This window comes from Panthera pardus, unplaced genomic scaffold (genome assembly GCF_024362965.1).
Source record: "Panthera pardus isolate Hobbes unplaced genomic scaffold, ASM2436296v1 HiC_scaffold_16, whole genome shotgun sequence".
Lineage (NCBI taxonomy): Eukaryota > Metazoa > Chordata > Mammalia > Carnivora > Felidae > Panthera > Panthera pardus.
Genome location: NW_026526721.1, coordinates 130,184,088 through 130,205,767, shown reverse-complemented (window position 1 = coordinate 130,205,767; position 21,680 = coordinate 130,184,088). Strand labels below are relative to the sequence as shown.

The 21,680-nt window shown below is 37.9% G+C and overlaps 1 protein-coding gene across 1 annotated transcript in view; it reads right to left on the bottom strand.

Moving 5' to 3' along the window:
* The window catches only part of MRPL3 (mitochondrial ribosomal protein L3), a 51,596-nt gene that overhangs the window by 24,471 nt on the left and 5,445 nt on the right, over positions 1–21,680 (bottom strand). The window contains exons 4-6 of the mRNA XM_019436396.2: positions 15,696–15,794; positions 8,664–8,763; positions 6,529–6,589 (exon numbers count right to left, since the gene is read on the bottom strand). Of these exons, the coding sequence (XP_019291941.1) occupies positions 6,529–6,589; positions 8,664–8,763; positions 15,696–15,794 (260 nt within the window). The remainder of the gene's footprint in view (positions 1–6,528; positions 6,590–8,663; positions 8,764–15,695; positions 15,795–21,680) is intronic.

Genomic DNA, 21,680 nt, shown 5'->3' with positions numbered 1-21,680 from the left:
TGAATCATTTCATAATATCCTGAAAGGACATAATAGTTTTCTGCAGGTCTTTAGCCATATCACTTTCTTCAATAGATCAGAAGACCATATTGCTGTTTTGTTGAATCTACTGTTAAGTCTTCCTCTTCATTAATATAGATAAGAGTGAGTTAATATAGATAAGAGTGAGTCTCGTGCCCTTACGGTAAAGAGCATGAAATCTACACTCAGACAAGTTAAGCCACCTGCCCAAGGACAAATCCCTGGTAAATGGAAGCATCTGGCCATGCTTTCAACCGAGGTCATACTGCCTCTTGGGAACCAGATTAGAGTAAAAACACAAAAATATCCAGTACGCTGGAGTGTCACAAAGCTTTAAAGGCATCCTCATTACTCTGTAAATTCTAGATGTAGCAGGTAGTATGTAATCTTAAAACGACATAGAGTGCTTTGTAAAGCTCCAACTTTGCTATGCAAGTCAATCTTAAGATGGCAATAACTAGATGTATCAGAAAATACCACCACACCAGAATTCCTAATGACTTAATGTTTTTTATTCATTTTAAAAGATATTTCCTACTGAAAAAAACTTTCCCCTAAAATCTGAAAACAAATAAAAAAGCAGTAATATCAACAATAGTGATGGCAGCCAATACTCTTGAGCATTTAATAAGTGGCAGGCCTTGAGCTAATAGCTTTCTGTGCATTCTCATTCAATCTTTACAACACGGCTATGAGGCAGTGCTAGAATTATTCTCATGTTGAAGATGAGGCAACAGAGAGGTTGAGAAAGCTGCCCAGGTCACACGGCTAAAGGGAAGCAAAGCCCGTGCTTTTGGCCATTCCCTATTCTGCCTCTCATTAGGCCTTACTTTTGCTGATTTTGAGTAAAAAATGCTATTTCATATAGTTAAAAGTGAGGCGATAATAGATGACTACTATACAAATTTTTAAAGCAACAAAACAACAAAATATAACCCCAAAACACTACCCACCAAACTCTCCTTTATCTTGAAACACACATTCACTCCGATTTAAGAAGGATTAGTTTTTATAGAGGTTATTTTCTTCTATAGGTTAATCACTCATTTTGAAACTGTTTCATTACTATGCTTAAAAATGTACTGCTTTGAATAATAGTAAAGTAACTTACTAAAAATGAATTAAAATTGAAAATGTACAGGGCTAAACAGCAATTGTATCCTGAAGGCAGCACATGCCTTGTTTTCTCCTCCTAGAGTTCAGAGCAAGCATCCGCTAGAAAGAAGAATAACGGACTAGTGGGGAAGGTTTCTGCCAGGATACAGGCACCCTTCTGACAGTATGCAGGACTGGGCATAGAGGCCAGAGAGTCTTTGCTCTTTTAAGAATCCACCTGGCGGGGCACCTGGGTGGCTCAGTCGGTTAAGCGGCCGACTTCGGCTCAGGTCATGATCTCACGGTTTGTGGTTTCAAGCCCCGTGTCGGGCTCTGTGCTGACAGCTCGGAGCCTGGAGCCTGGAGCCTGCTTTGGATTCTGTGTCTCCCCTCTCTCTGCCCCTCCCCTGCTCATGCTCTGACTCTCTCTCACTCAAAAATAAACATTAAAAATAATAATAAAGCTTAATAAAACACTTGGCAGGAAAGGGCACCACACCCACGTCATAGAGGTATCAGCACCATAGGTGTCCTTCCAGTCCTTTCAGACAAGACCTAACCGCTTTTCCCTACAATGTAGAGTGCATTTTTACAGTTTTATTTTTGTTTATTCTTTCATTCTTGTCTAATTTCTTTCCTTTAAAAAAAAAAACCCTATAAAATATGACAAGCACCATTAGGATTCACCAGAAAACAGTGGGCTAAGCATCCTATGTTGAGGACAGAATCAACAGTCACTCTCATCTCACCTACTGTTTATTCATAGCCATTTCCTTCTCAAAGCTGAGAGTGAAAGAAAGGGAGAACATCTATTAGAAGTTACACTGGAATGTAACTGCCATTATAGAACAGGGATATAAACTTTAAAAGATGCTAGGGCAGGGCGTGAGGAACACATCACTGTACATGCTAGTCTTAAATTTTTATTTAGAATGAATTACATAAAACTGTCATATTTCAAAGACGGGGCTTTTAACAGCATAGCTGTAAACAGGATAATGAAACTGAAAAATTATTCTGCTAGAATGGTTTTAAAAAATTTTTTTTAATGTTTATTTATTTGTGAGAGAGAGAGAGCCAGACAGGCAGAGTGTGAGTGGGGGAGGGGCAGAGAGAGAGGGAGACACAGAATCCGAAGCAGGCTTCAGGCTCTGAGCTGTCAGCACAGAGCCCGACGCTGGGCTTGAACTCACGAACTGTGAAATCAGGATCTGAGCCAAAGTCACACACTTAACTGACTGAGCCACCCAGGCGCCCCTGCTAGAATGGTTTTATATATTAGATGTAAAAACCTTTCCTATTAATTTAAATTAAATTTAGATTCTCAAGCCCTCTGGATGAAAAATGATTTCTGGTATAAAAGTAAAAATTAAAATGAACTCTGGAAAGTATGTATTTACCTCATATTCCAAAGTGACGCTAGTAAATACTTATTTATACAGAAAATCATACCCAAATTTGGCACAGATAAATACAATGTATCTTTCAATGCAAGCAGATTTTCCAATGCAATTATTAACTGAGAAACATTTAAAAATTTAAGAAAGTCTTCAAGAAGAAGTTAGTACTGTTGGTCACTGGTCACTTAAAAAAAATGCAGACGATTTCATCCTTGAAGTAGTTTCTATTAACATTGTATTCTCTTATTTTAGGTAGTATTTTGTTTTAAATTTTCTTATCTATCTATCTATCTATCTATCTATCAATCAACAGTGTGAGGAGGGTAGAGGGGTGGGAGGGAGCAGGGGGTGGAGGAAGAGGGAGGGAGGGAGGGAGGGAGGGAGGGAGGGAGGGAGGGAGAGAGAGAGAAAGGGAGAGAAAAGAGAGAGAGAGAGAATCTTAAGCAGACTCCATGCTCAGCAGAGAGCCCAATGTGGGGCTCAATCCCATTACCCTGGGATCATGACCTGAGCATAAATCAGGTGCTCAACCAAGTGAACCCTCTTTTCAAATTTAATTTAATTTTAGTTTTTTTGTAAAGTAGGCTTCATGCCCCGCAGGGAGCCCAATGAGGGGCCTGAACTCACAACCCTGAGATAAATGCCTGAGCTGATATCAAGAATTGGATGCCCAAGCCACCTAGGCGCCCCAAATTTTCTTAGTTATTCCTAAACTATGTTTAGTCAAGCAATTAAAATTGAAGGTATAAAGTAAAAAAAATTGAAATACTCAAAATATAAGTACAGATTTAACAATTAAATATAAATATTACAATGTGAGAAAAATGAAGATTTTCAATGAGATTAATTTCAGATTTTTCTTTTCTAATGGAAAGAAGATGATGAAGACCATTAATTACTAAAGAGACCAATTTTCAGTTTTATGTTAACTAAAATGTGAGTTATAAATAGGCCTACTTTTATTGACACTGTTACTCAAAACTGGATCGATTAAATTTGCTTGCTGTAAAACAGATGTTATGTGTTATAATTTGAATACAAACTTAGGAAAAGGAAAGGATTAGGATTCCAAGTTGGGTGAAGGAGTAGGAAGGGAATGTGGTTCCACTGGTGAGCCCTTGACTGTTCTCTAGTCCAGTGTTTCTTAAAGTGTGGTCCCTGGACTAGTAGCATCTACTTCAGTAGGCGCTTGTTAGAAATGCAAATTCTCAGGTACTACCCCAGACCTACCAAAAAAGAACTGTGGCGGGGGGGGGGGGGGGCCTGGAGGGTGGGGTGTCCTGCAATCTGTGTTTAACAAGCCCTCCTGCAGATTCTGAAACCTACTCAAGTGTGACAACCACTGCCCCTGCCTGTAAATCCATATCCTTCATCGTGTGACCTGTGTCACTGTACGATTTTTTTCTAACAGGATTAATAATTAAGAAAAGGGGGTCCAGACATATCAAAACATTTAAAACAGGGGCTGGAAATGGAGGACAAAGAAGCAAATCTCTGGCCACAAGCAAGACATAGTAAGGGACTGAGAGTACTCGTAATCTATTCCCAAAAGATGATGGTTCCATTTATAGTCAACAAGGAGAAGAACATTCTCATTGGCTGTAAAGAACTTCAACTCCGTAAACTGAGAAGCATCAGGAAAAGGAGACAGGATTTAAAAAGGAAAAAGAAAAGCGAGCAGATGCGTGTGTGTGTCCTCCATTATCTGTCAAGGGCAAAAGGGAGAGGCAGCAGCCACCAGGACTGCATGCAGCTGAGGATCCAATGCTGCCCCGGAAGGAATTCAAAACGGCTCCTCGTGAGAAGGACAGAGTCCCACTAATTTACAAACACTCAGAAGCATCTTGAGGCCATAATAACATGCTAGCTACAAGAGTCACTGGAAATATTCAGCAAAAAGCAGAAGTCTTATTTCATCACATCTGAAGTAATAGGACGTAAAGACACGCCCACGAGACTAAAGTGCACACTTGTGTGGGGTAACTCTTGCCAGTTACCTGGTGAAAAGTCAAACAGAATCCTGGACTGCAGCACACACAACAGTGAGATCTTCTCAAATGAAGGTCCTCCTTTCTCCAGAGTTGAACGGCAACTACTTTAAATCCCAGGGCTAGTTGTTCCCCCAGCTCTTATCAGCCATCTAGTCTTGAGACTGGCACAAGGATTTAGTTTTCTAGGTACATGATATTAAAACTGTTTTCTTTTCATTTTATACTCGTAATAAAAAGGATGAAGTTTTAAAACTAACTTTTAAGAAGCCAATGAAACCTGACAGCAGCATATGAAATGAAAGCATTTGCTGAACACAGCCATCTGAAAAGCTGGCTTTAGTCCAAGCTAGTCACAAATCCCAGCACAAGGCACCTGCTAACAAAGGCCTCTGACTTTGTAGGACTTCTCAGAATAGCTCATATATTCGGTAAACTAGGTAACGGAATTCATGCACTATCAGCTGTGTGTATATTAACAAAATTACTGAGGTACTTTATTATATGTAATAATCAACTCAGAAATTAAAAAGGAAAATCATCTGATTCACGACACACACATCTCCCCAGGTAACGAAAGTTTTACAGCTCCAATATTCTGAGTTCTTGACAAGGAAAAACAGAATAAAGAAAGTTGCCAAGTAATTTTAGAGGCCTCAGTAAGTAGGAATGAGTCTGCAACAATCAGGATGCAGGAAAAAAAGGGGGAGAAGTCCATAATCTCTCTAAAAAGAGGACCCACTGTATTGTCCATCTATCTGGACTCCATTTCTAAATAGCTAATCAAAGGTAAGAGCTGTTTGCTATGGCTCTTACCTGAGTGGAAATAAAGTGCATCTGACTGCATTAAGGAAACTGATGCTGGCACTCATCTGGTTTCCTTGCTTAAAAGCTCTTTGGCTCAGTCACTGTGATTGTCAGACTGTTCCAGAGCACCTGTGGACCACCGTTAATTTTCAAACGGTTCCCAGACCCATTTTTCAAATGACAAAAAAGGCACACAAAAGAAGTAAAATTATCATCTGTGGTGACAGAACAAGAAACAAGAAGAGCCAAGAGCTGATATTTGGAGTTTAGTTTAGCCTAGGTCAGGTGGATTCTACTAACATATACTGAACAATTTCTACACAAACATAGACGGGGGCTCAGTTACTTCATTCCATAGTGAACTAACCTTAACCAAATTTTGAATTGCTGCTTCTGTAAGAGCTAAATGTTTCCTGGAGATCATCCTGCCAGTACCGAACTTATCTTAAGTCATCTGACAGTAAGATATGAAAAAAGTACAGTACCAGAAATACCACTGCCCAGTCTGAAAATGGATCAAAGTCAGCATTTTTCTGTTAGTGCGACAAATAAGGGTTGATTTCTGCCAAATTAAGCCCTTGTTTAAGGATAAAAAAATATTCTGTTTTTATGGAAGAAGTCTCACTTGTCCAGCACTGAGAGATAACCCCACACTGCTAGAGGCCTAAGGTGTAATACTACTTCTTCCAGCTTTTGATAGGCTTTTATTTTAACACAGTTAACAAAATGTTTTATAGTTACCCTAGGGGAACCTTAAGCAAAACAACCATCACAAACCATATAAAATGTTTGTAATGTTTCTAATTTAACCATCTCCTAGAGTTGGAAGAACCACCAATTACTAGATGACACAATCTCAAAAGAACTGCATAGCACTGTTCATTTATATTTCACCATCAAACAGCAGGTAGCCTTTGGTCTTAAAAATAGAAGCGGGCCCAACCCACAAAGAACCTGAGTAATGTGACCTTTCTTTCAGTCTCATTTCCAGAAGCATGCGTCTCAGTTTAAAACCTGTAAGTTGATGTGAACTCTTCACATACAACTAATTCAGTGCAATTTAAAATCCAGTACAATCAGTAACATTATAGAATTACGAATAAGAATAATGGTTACTTAATCTTTACTCATTGACTTGAAAGACTGTACTTTCACTTGCTCTGTTATTTTTTAATATGAGAAGAACAAAAGGAAAAGAACCTGTTAAGCGGACCTACGTTTTGGCTGTGACATCCACATACTGTCCAGGGCGAAAGTGAGCAGCATAAAGAGGAGTGCCTTTATGAAAAGAAAACAAGCAATATATGAAATGTCGGCCCAGAACAATGTCACTGAACATAAACCACATCTAGAAAGCCTATCAGGTTTCCAAAAAAGTAGAAGATTCTCTTCTGCAATTATAATTATTAGAAACATCAATAATTAAAATTGTTCATCAAACATGTTTTAATCGACTGTCCATGGGCTGAAGAACAATGTGCCCCAGAATGTTGGGCCAACAGATCACGGCTGGCGGATGGGCTTGTGCCTTCACAGAGGCCAACATGGTACTGGTTGAAATGGGTAATTCACATGACAGACACTGTATTCTTACTGGTAAATACATGGGTTTGATGATTTTTTGTTGCTTTGGTAAATAACAATATAGTGACTTAAGATATTTTTCCTATTTCATATAACGAAAATAAAAATAAAAGAATGACTCAAAAAAAAGTTCTGGCTGGATCAAATCTTTTTTAACCATTAGAGATAAGTTATCTGAAAGTAGGAACTTAAGTGTTTGAACCCAGGTTCATTGTACACTGGATGTGTGATATCCATATATAGCCCATACATATCTATTTTTGGAAGAATGGTCACTGTATCCATAAAATATAGTTATTCTAGCATGCCTGGATCATTTAGAATACTGAAAAATTGCTATTATTGATACCCCTAGTTTTATATACTAACATTTCCAAGTCTAGTTGTATGTAAACGGAGTCTTACTTAAAATACATCAGAAAAATGTGTTATTTAAAGGAATTTTGTAAGTGAAAGTCCTGCACAACATTTTGTTTGCATCAATTTAAACTTAACACTATGAGAACTATTTAATTTGACAATCGGCAAATACTGCACATTTACCATATGTACAGTTAGAAATACAGAAGTATAAGACACGGTTCCTGACCTCAAGAATTTATTATATAGGTGAAGAATCAACATTAACATCATCAAATAAGAGACATTTTTCTTAAAAACAAAACAAAAAAAGCCATAATCAATGTAATAGGGAATATAATTGAATGCTATTTTTGGCTCGTTTAAAACAGGGAGTAAGATTCTATGGGATTTCAGAGGGGTAGTATCCTTTAATGAAGGACTTAACCTAGATTTGTATGGGCAGAGAAAAACATTGAACTAAGAAAAAATAGGGGAGATTAAAACTGACTGAATTTCTAGGAGGTTGAATGACTTGAACTGTTGATACATGACCACTTTTCACCACAAAAACAATTTCAAATGGTTTGAGCTACAACAGAAGTTAATATGGACTTAATTTTTACATTTGTTCCCTTAATTCCATTCACTTTAGCTTTAAACTATAAAACTTGCACTTCAAAAAACACTTTTAATTCTAGCTTATATCAAGGCTGATCCTCTGTCATTCCAATTAATAAGGCCTATTGAAATTGTATTTTACATCATGAAATTCAGTTCAGATATTAAAGTATTAAATCTCAAGACACCCTCTGACTAATTGTTAGAACTCAAGTTCAAGACATGAGGGAGCTTTTCTGAAGTTCAAAGATGTCAAAATGTTGTTAACTACATAAACCGACATAAACACATTGCCAAACTGTAATTTTTGACATTTGGTAAAGTAAAATACTTTGGAATTTTTAAGTAAGGATCGAGGTGCTATGGTCAGTCACTCTACTGTTTCATATTTTCTCAAATTCTTCTATCTCAACGGGGGTCTAGGTATTCCTCACTTACTAAAATGCCACCCTACACCGAGTGAACTTCACATTTTAAAAGTTAGTGTATTTAAAAAAATAAAAAATAAAAATAAATAAAAGTTAGTGTATTTATTTGGAGTGACTCTTCCAAATGTAAAACTCTCTGTACAAGTTAAAAACAAAAGCGCTCCTCCCTCTTTAATGGAAAACAAAGAGTTCTCTACAGTTCTTTCTAGTCAAAAAAGAAAATGGCTTGTTTGTCCCCAGTGATTAAATTAGATGCCATTTTGTATTTAAAAATAAATGTTTGGGGCTTTGTATCGTGGATTCAACTTTATCAAAAGGGCTAACATTAAACCACGTATCTGGGTATTTTTGCCTCCCTCCTCTCCCCAACCTCAGATTACCTGGTTTAATCACAGCATTATCTGTTACACGAAAGATTTTAACTTTCTGTTTTGGCGGCAATCCAAGTTCTTGGTAAAATTCCAATAGAGATGGAGATTTCTAGAGGAAAAGCAGTACACATAAGTAACTCATTAATACTAAAGGTGGAGTTCAATACACAGAGATCTAAACCAAGTTATCAACAAATCATTAAGAGCACACTGTTCCCCTAATGAACAAAGAGCACCACATTCCTCTTATTTGGGGAGGTGGGATTTTTATCTATAATCCATTACACCAAGGATCCACCATGTGCATGGTGGAGCTCATATACACTAAATGGTGAAAGACTTTTCTTCTGTAGGAAAAGAAAGAGTTGTGATCATATGTGAATTCTGACTGGAGACTGTAAGTATCAAGAAACCTAATCCTAAGGCACCTGGGTGGCTCGGTGGGTTAAGCGTCTGACTCTTGATTTTGGCTCTGGTCATGATCTCACAGTCCATGGGATCGAGCCCTACGTCAGGTGCTGTGCTGACAGCATGAAGCCTGCCTGGGATTCTCTCTCTCCCCCTCTCTCTGCCCCTCCTTGTGTGTGCATGCGTACTCTCTCAAAATAAATTAATTAAAAAAAAAAAACCTTTAAAACACAAAAAACAAAAAACCCAAAACTTTCTCTTGACCACACAGCTTCCTTTAGCTAATCTTTCCATTCCCCCTTACAATGCTCCTTGAAAGACTTTTGCTGAATCTACGTTCTATCTTCCCATTCTCTCAAACCCACTTTAATTAGATGCTTGCAGCCCCTAATACTCAATGCAAAGTGCTTGTCAAGGTCACCAACCATCTCCATGTGGTCAAACACACCAGTCAATACTCATCTTACTGGCTCTATCAGCAATGCTTGGCACAGGTGACCACTTTCTCCTTGAGGCTGTCACTCTCTGTTCTTTCACACGCTAAAAACCCCACATTTCTAACTTCAATTGCAAATTCTATTCTGAACTACAAATTCATTCATCCAAATGCCAACTCACTATCTCACTTTGATGTCATACAGCAACTCAAATCTGACATGTCTAAAATTGAACTCGACATCCCCCCAGAAGCCTGCTTTCCTCTGATCTTCCAAATCTCAACAAAGGGCAACTCCATACTTCTGTTGTTTGGACCCAAAATCTTGTGATTACCTTTGACTCTTCTTTCTCACGTCCCATGTCCCACTGATGAGCAGTTCCTGTAGACTCTAAAAATACAGCCCACGTGTGCCTGGGTGGCTGAGTCGGTTAAGGGTCTGACTCTTGACTTCAGCTCAGGTCATGATCTCACAGGTCCTGGGATTAATCCCTATGACAGGCTCCTCACTGTCACAGTGTGGAGACTGCTTGGGATTCTCTCTCTCCCTCTGCCCCTCCCCTGCTCACGCTCTCTCTCTCAAACAAAAGAGAAAAAAAATACAGCCCACATCAACTACTCCTCACCCGCACCCCAATCCACCATCTTTTTCCCAGATTATTTCCATAGCCTCCTAGTCGGTCTCCAAACTTCCACACTCCTGGCTCCATGCTTTGTTCTCCAGTCACAGGCTGGCATGACCCTTTTAAAACTCAAGCTAACTCATGTCTCCACAATGGTTTCCATCTCATGCAGAATCAATCCTAAATCCTTAACATGGTTTACAAGGTTCTGTACATTCTGTCCTCATCTACTACTCTCCTCCTGGCCACCTTGCTTCAGGTACAATGCATTCCTCCTAACCAGTCCAAGAACACATTAAACAATGGCCTCAGGTACTTTGCACATACTGTCCCCCCTGCCTGAAATGCTTTCCTGCCAGATTTTTTCCAGGCCTTGCTCCCTCAATTTATTCAGGCCTCTATGCAAATATTAACTTACCTTTCCTGATTATTCTGTCTAAAATAGCACCACGTTCTGTCACTCGCAATCCTCTCAACCTACTTTATTAATCTTTGAAGCACTTCTATAGCCATTTTTTATTGTTTATCTTCTATGCTACAGCCTCCCTGTTTCACCCCCAAGCCCACCAAAATGTAAGCTTTGAGAACAGAAACTTTAGGTGCTGCTACATCCCCAGCTCCTGGTAGGTCCTGCTGCCTGTTTTTCCCTTCACCCTTGCCCTTTTTTCTGCTACTGTAAATATCCTTGAATAAAAAATACCTTTGAATGGAAAACTTCATGGATACCTCATTTCCTTAAAATGATGTCCTGGGTCTTTTTTTTAATTCTTAAGACTCTCGATATAGATTGCTGGAAGACTTACCAAAAGAGTTGTACCACTTTACATTTTCTGGTGTGAAGAGTACCTCTTTCATGTGCCTATAACCAACACAGGTGTATCTATCTTCCTGATGCTCTCTCCCCTTCAACTTCCTCTCTCATCACAAAAGAAACACCTGCAGCCCAACAAGCCATAGTACTCTATGTATGCTTACCTATGTCTGCTTACGCCAGTCCCTTGGCCTGTAATTCTTCTCCACCTCTGTACCTCCAAAGCATGTTAAAAATCTGTTAAATATATGTCTAGTCCCAGCTCCAGTGATATTTCCTGTCTAGATTCCTGCCTGGGCCGCCTTGCCAGAGCAGACTACTTCCTTGTCTGTTATCTCTAGACCTTGCATACATCTCAATTATTATTCATGTTACCTTACATTTACCAGTGAATGTTTGCCTGTCTGCTGGAGCACATGGGTGGCGAGCCGTTTTATTCACCTGTATCTGTAACTTTAGAGCTAAGCACAGTGGCAAGTCAGACACTGCAGAAGTGAGCTAAATGAATGGTGAAGACATAAGAGATGGAGGACAGACATCCGTCTAGACGTGAAGTCCTGGTTTGTCTCTCCAAGTCACCCCACCTTTCCACGCTTGCTGCTGCATCAGTTCTTGGCACACGATATTACTGTGTTTACAATGCTATCTTCGAGTCTAGTTATTTAAAAAATTGCAGGCCTAAAATAAACATTACAGCTTATTCTGAGGATGAGGAAATCTTCAGGAAACTATATTATGAAACCAAACCAAGAGTAATTTTGTAATTAAAAAAGCAAGCACAGCAGCAACTGAAAAACCCTAGCCAACTCAAGAGGATGCTGATGATGTACGGATAATCAAGCATCACTGCACACCCAATCCAATGGAGTATCTGCACAGCCAGACTTAATTGTAGAATATGTGAATATGCAGCAAACTGCAGTTCCTTGATTTCAGTTTAAAATGTGGACTGTTAGGGCCACCCTGTAACACTGAGAAGGCTGCCTTTGATAGACATGAAATTGGGTGGCACTGGCCCATAAGTATAGAATGTAAATTTTTGGGTCAGCCCACAAACCCTGGAGCCCTCTAGTGGAACCATGCAACAGATGCTGACAAGCCCTGCTTTGGATGCCTACAAAAGATTGTTCTGTACTTCAGTGTTCCCTCAAGAAGCTATCCTTTCCTCCTTTCCTCCAAAAGAATGATGACATAACTTCATCCCAGTCATTCTCTATAGTTTCACCTCCCACATGCTCAAATCCAACACTCATATTCAACAACACACTTATCAAGTCCCCTACTTTTCATCACCATACACACTTCATTCGCAACAAAAGCAAACACATAAGTTCTCATTTAAAAATGTGGCTCCTTGGGGCGCCTGGGTGGCTCAGTCGGTTAAGCATCTGACTTCGGCTCAGGTCGTGATCTCGCGGTCCGTGAGTTCGAGCCCCGGGTCGGGCTCTGTGCTGACAGCTCAGAACCTGGAGCCTGCTTCATATTCTGTGTCTCCCTCTTTCTCTGACCCTCCCCCCGTTCATGCTCTGTCTCTCTCTGTCTCAAAAGTAAATGTTAAAAAAAAAAAAGAATAAAAATGTGGCTCCTTGCAATTATTTTACTGATGTTCAGATTTAGATTTATTACATTTTAGAATAGATTTCAAATTTATTTGACATTCACATATTCTACCTGATGATTTAAAAAGCATTTTATTAATAGCTTCTAAGTATGCGAGGGAGCTTCTAAGAAAAATCTTTTACTTTTCAGCAACACAAAATAAAGATAAACATCTTGACCTAAGTAACTACAGACTAAGACATAAAAGATAATACATAACATGCTTCTTGATTATCTTTTAATTTCAGTAAAATTGAATACTTTTTTTTCTTTTAAAAATCAAAATATCATAAAACTAATTAGGTATTGTTTGTGAAAAACACCAAATGCTCAAGTTGAGCTGAAAGCAGCAGTGGTGTAACACAAGGCTTTTTTTTTTTTTTTTTTTTTGACTTCCAAATAAATGATTTCAAAAGGCAATTTAAAAGACTGACAGCAATGTCACACTCGGATAATCCCATCTATGAAGCTGCATTTTTTTGTCTCCCTCTTCAAAGTTCTTTGCAATTATCCTTCTCACAATGAAAATGCTTCTCTGCTCCTAAGATGAATTGATTCGATCAACTTTTAAGGCCACTTAACTTCCTTATTCAAAAACACTATGTTTTTATTTACAATAAGCTACAAAAACAGCAAAAGCAAAACAGTCTAATTTCTGGGAGGCCTAAAAAAGTCTTTACAGAGTTAAAAAAAAAAACAAAACAAACAACAACCCAAAACAGTTCTAGCCCTATTATAAATAAAACTGATTCAATCATTTTAGAATGCTTAACTAGTTGAGATTTTATATTCATCGGTGTATTTGTTTTTAAAACCTTCTATAACCAACGTACTTGCGGTTTCTCTGAGGGATACAATACGCAAAAGGAAGTCTGCTTACTTTTAGGTTTGAAAATCTTTTTCCTTTCTGAACCAAAATTCTTTACTTATAAAGAATTCTAAAACTTCATTTGCACACCTCACTCTAAAAAAAGGTCAAAGACAAAGATTTTTCTTAGTATTTAATACATGTTCTCTGGACCTAGAAAATTTATATCTTGAAGAGCATGAAAGGTCTCTGTAGCACTTCCTATACCAGAGAGTAAATTAAAAAAATCTGTGCAAGGTAAGTGGGTGGAAATCCTCCACAACACAATAGAGCATCCAAATCACCTTGCTGTGCGGTATACTCACGAAAGAGAATAAAGCTTAAAATGTGTAGACCACAGTCTCAAGTATGAAAATGCAGTACTACCATTTCTGAAATATTTTAATTATTAGTATTATGCTAATAAAATCTTATCTATACGACACCTTCTTCATTAAGTAAAATAGAATAAAATGAGTTGCCAAATACATTTTTGGGGGGAACTTTTGTTTTTCCTTGAGAACTAAAATATTTGAGAGTTAATGTGAGACTTTTAGAACCAAAAGAGGATTAGCAGCCATCAAGTCCAATTCCCTGTTTTTATGTATAAGAAGACAGATGTTCAAGAAAGTAGAGTGAAGGGAGCTAATGGTAGAAGTGAGAATTAGAACTCAGCTCTTCTGACCCCACATCTACTTGTTTTTCCACTGGCTCACAGTTCTGGGAAGTAATGTTCACAGATCTGTTGGAGCAGAGTGGATTATCCCAATTTTATGTTTGATTTACAAGTATCAAGGGAATAAAGTCATGAATTTACAAAATTGGTAATGAAAATAAAGATGATGGTGCTAGACATAACAAAAACACAGAAGTACAATCAATGAGAAAACATGTATCAAACAATTATTCACATGAAGACTAGCATATATACATTTAAAATATTCAAACATTTGAAAAAAATCTGACATGTAAAAAAAGTTTCCATAAATACCTCACTGTGCTTTTCATTACTGTGAAATTATTTTAAATCCTAAAATTATTAGCCAATAAATTGTCAAGAGTGAATAGCAGAATTTTTAGCAGAACTAAAAATATATATAAATAGGCAATACTAGTATAATATGCAAAAGTAACTAACTTCTCTAACACTTATGAGACAGGCCTAAATGGACTCTAGTCCTACCAAACTATAGGACTCTGATGATTCTATATGGTTTTAACCATATAACTGAATTCACTGATCAGTATATCCCACTATTTACGGGACAACCCCACCTGAATTTTCTATAAATGCCGCACACACTTCTTTCCTCCAAAACTTCCTCTTTCCTTGTTGCTATTTCAGGTTACAGCATTAGCAATGAACCAGGTGCTCGCTTAGGAACCACTCTCTGCCTGCGTCCCCTCACCATATACTCACCCAGTCTTCTTTAAATCCCTGTCTCTTCCAAGCCCAATGCAACTGCCTTGGCTCAAAGCCTTTTATCCACTCTTCCCAGAGCTTAAAACAACTTCCTAAATGTCCTCCTCGCACCCAGATTCTTCTTATCTAGTTAACCAGGATAACGACCTGACCACATTACTGCCACAGTTAAAGAATTCAGAAAGCTCTTGGGGTGCCTGGGTGGCTCAGTTGGTTGAGCATCCAACTTCGGCTCAGGTCATGATCTCGCAGTTGACGAGTTCAAGCCCCGCATGGGGCTCTGTGGTGACAGTTCAGAGCCTGGAGCCTGCTTCGGATTCTGTGTCTCCCTGTCTCTCTGCCCCTGCCTCACTCATGCTCTGTCTCAAAAATAAACATTAAAAAAAAAAAAAATTTTTTTTTTAAAGAATTTAGAAAGTGCTTGGGAGTCTACAGGATGAAGTCTAAACCCTTCAGCACTCTACCCAGAAAGGTGTACCTTTGCACCTTAACTACCTTTCCCCATGCTCACATACTAAGATCTCCTACACCACACCTCTCTTCCCAAGCACACATGCCCTCTTCCATGTGTCTTTGTAGAAGATACATATGAAAAATCTCATTAATCTTGGTAACAAATCTCTTAGGTAGGTAGTATTTTTATCCCCATTGTACAGATGGGTAAATACTTCAGCATGGAGGGTAAAGTTACTTGTTCCAAATACTAAAGAGAGGAACTGGAACAATAGAGAATCCTGGGCTCAAGGGCTTCAACAAACTACCTCCACCCCAAATCCACAATTTACCACATGGACAAACACAAGTCTGTGACTACGGAATAGCCTTAAAACTTAAAGAATTCAGATCTGAAGCTAATGAAATGTACTATTCTAAACAATGAAAATACATCCTTACATAGAAACGTGACACAGTTTTTCCTCCTACAGTTAGGGCTGCCATTTTTCCATCATGGTTTTCCTTTGGAGTATATTTTAGAACATGACAGTCTTGTACCTAAGAAAACAAATATAAAAAAACTAAGTTATGTGCCAAGATACATTTTAACATATCATACCAGCCACACCAAAGCCTTAGGACAATGAGGAATTCCCTAAAGTTAATTATCTCACCATTCCTCTAACACCAACCACAATCTTAAATTATAGAAATACCCTTAAAAAAAAAAGTCAAGTACAGGCAGAGCATACAGACAACACATAGAGAAAAGTGCCTAAAACAAAAATATACAACAGAACGCGTAGTTGTGAAGAAAATAGGCATTAACCACCACCCATGTCAAGAAGTAGAATACACAAAACCTCTGCGTGGCTCTTCCCAATAACCTCCCTGCCTTTTTTTTTTTTTTTTTTTTTTTTTTTTTTTTTTACCCCTGAAGCAGTGGTTCTCAATGTGTGGTCTCCAAAGAAGCAGCATCGACATCACCTGGGAACTTGGTGAAAATGCTGACCCTTAGGCCTCAGCCCAGACCTACTGAATCAGAATCTCATTTTATAAGCCTTCCAGGTTGATTGTGAGGCTCACTAAAATTTGAGAAGCACTGCCCCAGAAATAACTACTATTCTTGACACTTACAGTAATCATTTACTTACTTTTCTTTATAATTGCTACCTTTGAAAGTATTTAATAATGTAGTTTAGTGTTGCCTGCTTTAGACTTTGTACAAATAGAATCAAACTGTAGGTGCTTTTCCATGCTTTGCTTCTTTCACTTGTTTATATTTATAAGTTTAATCCATATTGTTGTGTGTAGCTCTCTTCTGTTCATTTTCACTGCCATCCAGCTTTCCATTGTGTGAATACCATGACTTATTTATCCATTCTGTTAGACATGTGGGTTATTTCTAGTTGGGGAAGTATTAAGAGCAATACTGCTATAATAACTGTTGTAGAGGTATCCTGCTCAAGTTTTCTGTTAAACACTCAGGAGTGAAATGGCCAGACTACAAGGTTCACCAATCTCAACTTTACCACATAATTATGCTAAACTGTTTTCCGAAGTGGTTGTACCAATTTACAATCCAACTAGGCATTCCTAAAAGCTCTCAAAGTTCCCTAGAGTTTTAGAAACTATAATCCTCTCTTTGATCATTCAGGGTCAATAACAATGTCCTAAGGCCTGTAAGGCCCCCTGGGACCTATGAGCACTCAGCGTACTTCTGTGCTTGAGCACTCATTTTAAATTTTTTTTTTTTTAAACGTTTATTTATTTTTGAGACAGAGAGAGACAGAGCATGAATGGGGGAGGGTCAGAGAGAGAGGGAGACACAGAATCGGAAGCAGGCTCCAGGCTCTGAGCCGTCAGCACAGAGCCCGACGCGGGGCTCGAACTCACGGACCGTGAGATCATGACCTGAGCCGAAGTCGGACGCTCAACCGACTGAGCCACCCAGGCGCCCCTTGAGCACTCATTTTAATCACCACCATCTGTCCAATCACCTGTCTAGGATTAGTCCCCAAAGATGAACTCAGATGTCCAACCCAATTTGGGGAATGATGGTCTCCTAACTCCATCAGTGATCTTTCTCTAATAATAATTGTAAAGACAACAGTGGCCAATGTAAATTGGACATTTAACACTATTTTAAAAGCTTGACATTTACACCTTGTGCAACTCTCACAAAAACCTTCTGAGGTGGGTAATAGTTATTTCCTTTACCAAATACAATTCTATCTTTTACAGAGGAGGCACAGTGCTCCAAGGAACACAGCTAAGCAGTGGAAGAATCAAGATGTGAAGTCAAGTATTCTGGTCCCAGCACCCACATTTTTAACAATTAGAGTTTGTATCATCTCAGAGAACAAAATGCTTCCCTAGACAAGAGCGTTACATTCTAAGTTAGCAAAGAGATCAAATTTTTTAAAAAATTTGTATATTTAAATTCAAGTTAGTTAACACATAGTGCAATGATTTCAGGAGTCAAATTTAGTGATTCATCACTTACATATAACACCCATTACACATCCCAACAAATGCCTTCCTTAATGCCCATCACCCATTTGGCCCATCCCCCAACCCAACATCTCTCCAACAGCTCTCAGTTTGTTATCTGTATTTAAAAGTCTCTTATGGAGAGAAGGCAAGATGGCAGAACAGCATTGAAGTTCTTTGTGAGCCCTGCGTCCATGAAATACAGCCTGACCAACACTAAACCATCCTACACACCTAGAAAACTGACTGGAGGATTAACACAACAATCTGTACAACCTGAACCACAGAATGCAGCAGAAAGACAAAAAATTCATTTTTATTTTCAATTTTTATTAAAAATATTTTCCTTTAATTTTTTTACTATATTCTTTACTTTTGTGTAATTTTTCTCAAATTCTACCTTACTTCTATCATTCTATTTCAGTCTACTTCAGTGTATTCAGCTTTTCAAATTTTCAAACAATTTCCGTGTTTTCTTTTTTCATTTCTTTTTCTTCAAAGCAGACAGTGAAAAACTTCATTTTTACTTTCAATTTCTATTAAAAACATTTTTAATTTTTTCTTACTATATTTTTTTGCTTTTAGGTAAATTATTCATATTCTATTTTACTGCCATCATTTTATTTCAGTCTACCACATTGTATTCACTTTTTCAAATTTTCAAAAGATTTCCTTTTTTTCTTTCTCTTGAATATAGAAAGAGAAAAAAATTCATTTTTATTTTTAATTTTTATTAGAAATATTTTTCTATAATTTTCTTCCTACTATATTCTTTACTTTTGTGTAAATTTTTTCAAATTCTATTTTACTCCCATTATCTCATTTTAGTCTACATCAGTGTATTCATTTTTTCAAATTCTCAAATGATTTCCTCCCCCCCCCCCCTTTTTCCTATGTCACACCACTATCAACACCCAGACCAAAACACACCTAGGATCTAGCATCATTTATTAGATTTTGTGTGTGTTTATTTTTTAATTTTAATATTTTTATAATTTTAATTTTTGTACCTCATTAATTCCTTTTCTCCCTTCAAAATGACAACACGAAGGAATTCACCCCAAAAGAAAGAGCACGAAGAAACGACAGAGAGGGATTTAACCAACACAGATATAAGCAAGATGTCTGAACCAGAATTTAGAATCACGATAATAAGAATACCAGCTGGAGTAGAAAACAGATTAGAATCTCTTTCTGCAGAGATAAAAGAAGTAAAAAATAGAATGAAATAAAAAATGTTGTAACTGAACTGCAATCACGGATGGATGCAGCGGCAGGAAGGATGGACGAGGCAGAACAGAGAATCAGCGATACAGAGGACAAACTTATAGAGAATAATGAAGCAGAAAAAAAGAGGGAGATTAAGGCAAAAGAGCACGATTTAAGAATTAGAGAAATCAGTGATCATTAAAAAGGAACAACATCAGAATCATAGGGGTCCCAGAAGAGAAAGACAGAGAAATAGGGGTAGAAGGGTTATGTGAACAAATCATAGTGGAAAACTTTCCTAACCTGGGGAAAGACATTGACATCAAAATCCAGGATGCACAAAGGACCCCCATTAGATTCAGCAAAAACTGACCATCAACAAGGTATATCATAGTCAAATTCACAAAATACTTGGACAAGGAGAGAATCGTGAAAGCAGCAAGGGAAAAAAAGTCCCTAACCTATAAGGCAAGACAGATCAGGTTTGCAGCAGACCTATCCACAAAAACTTGGCAGACCAGAAAGGAGTGGCAGGATATATTCAGTGTGCAGAATCAGAAAAATATGCAGCGAAGAATTCTTTATCCAGAAAGGCTGTCATTCAAAAGAGAAGGAGAGATTAAAAGTTTCCTAGACAAACAAAAATTAAAGGAGTTTGTGACCACTAAACCAGCCCTGCAAGAAATTTTAAGAGGGACTCTCTGAGGGGAGAAAAGATGAAAAAAAAAAATTATGCAACAAAGATTAGAAAGGACCAGAGAACACCACCAGAAACTCCAACTCTACAAGCATCATTACAGCAATAAATTTCTATCTTTCAGTACTCACTCTAAATGTCAATGGACTCAATGCTCCAATCAAAGGACATAGGGTAAAAGAATGGATAAGAAAACAAGACCCATCTAGATGCTGTTTACAAGAGACCCACTTCAGACATAAAGACACCTTCAGATTGAAAATAAGGGGATGGAGAACCATCTATCATGCTAATGGTCAATAAAAGAAATCTGGAGTAGCCATACTTAAATCAGACAATCTAGACTTTAAAATAAAGACTGTATCAAGAGATGCAGAAGGGCATTATATCATAATCAAGGGGTCTATCCACCAAGAAGACCTAACAATTGTAAACATTTAGGCGCCAAATGTGCGAGCACCCAAATAAATAAATCAATTAATCACAAACATAAAGAAGCTCATCGATAGTAATACCATAATAGTAGGAGACTTCAACACCCCACTCACAGCAACGGACAGATCATCTAATCAAAAAATCCACAAGGAAACAATGGCTTGGAATGACACACTGGACCAGATGGACTTAACAGATCTATTCAGAACATTTCATCTTAAAGCAACAGAATATACATTCTTCTCCAGTGCACATGGAACGTTCTCCAGAAAAGACCATACACTGGGACACAAATCAGTCCTAAGTAAGTACAAAGAGGTTGAGATCATACCGTGCATATTTTCAGACCACAACGCTATGCAACTCAAAATCAACCACAAGAACAAATTTGGAAAGGTAACAAATACTTGGAGACTGAAGAATATCCTACTAAAGAATGAATGAGCTAACCAAGAAGTTAAAGAGGAATTCAAAAAGTATATGGGAGTCAATGACAATGGTAACACCACAACCCAAAACCTCTGGGACGCAGCAAAGGCAGTCATAAGAGGAAAGTATATAGCAATCCAGGCCTTCCTAAAGAAGGATGAAAGATCTCATATACACAACCTAACTTTATGCCTTAAGGAGCTGGAAAAAGAATAGCAAATAAAACCCAAAACCAGCAGAAGGCAGGAAATAATAAAGATTAGAGCAGAAATTAATGCTATCAAAGCCAAAAAAACAGTAGAACAGATCAATGAAACAAGAAGCTGGTGCTTTGAAAGAATTAACAAAATTGATAAACTACTAGCCAGTTGGATCATGAAGAAAAAGGAAAGGACCCAAATAAATAAAATCAAGAATGAAAGAGGAGCGATCACAACCAACACAGCAGAGATAAGAACAATAATAAGAGAATATTATGAACAATTATATGCCAATAAAAAGGGCAATCTGGAAGAAATGGACAAATTCCTAGAAACATATACACTACAAAAACTGCAACAGGAAAAAATAGAAAATTTGAACAGACCCATAACCAGTAAGGAAATCGAATTAGTAATCAAAAATCTGCCAAAAAAACAAGAGTCCAGGGCCAGATGGCTTTCCAGGGGAATTCTACCAAACATTTAAGGAACAGTTAACATCTATTCTCTTGAAGCTGTTCCAAAAAATAGAAATGAAAGGTAAACTCCTTTCTATGAAACTCTTTCTGTGATGCCAGCATTACCTTGATTCCAAAACCAGACAGAGACCCCACTGAAAAGGAGAACTATAGACCAATCTCCCTGATGAACATGGATGCAAAAATCCTCAACAAGATATTAGTCATCCAGATCCAACAATACATTACAAAAATTATTCACCACGACCAAGTGGGATTTATACCTGGGATGCAGGGCTGGTTCAATATCCGCAAAACAATTAATGTGATTCATCACATCAATAAAAGAAAGGACGAGAACCATAGGATCCTCTCAATAGATGCAGAGAAAGCATTTGACAAAATACAGCATCCTTTCTTGATAAAAACCCTCAAGAAAGCAGGGATAGAAGAGCATACCTCAAGATCATAAAAGCCATATATGAATCACCCAACGCTAACATCATCCTCAATGGGGAGAAAC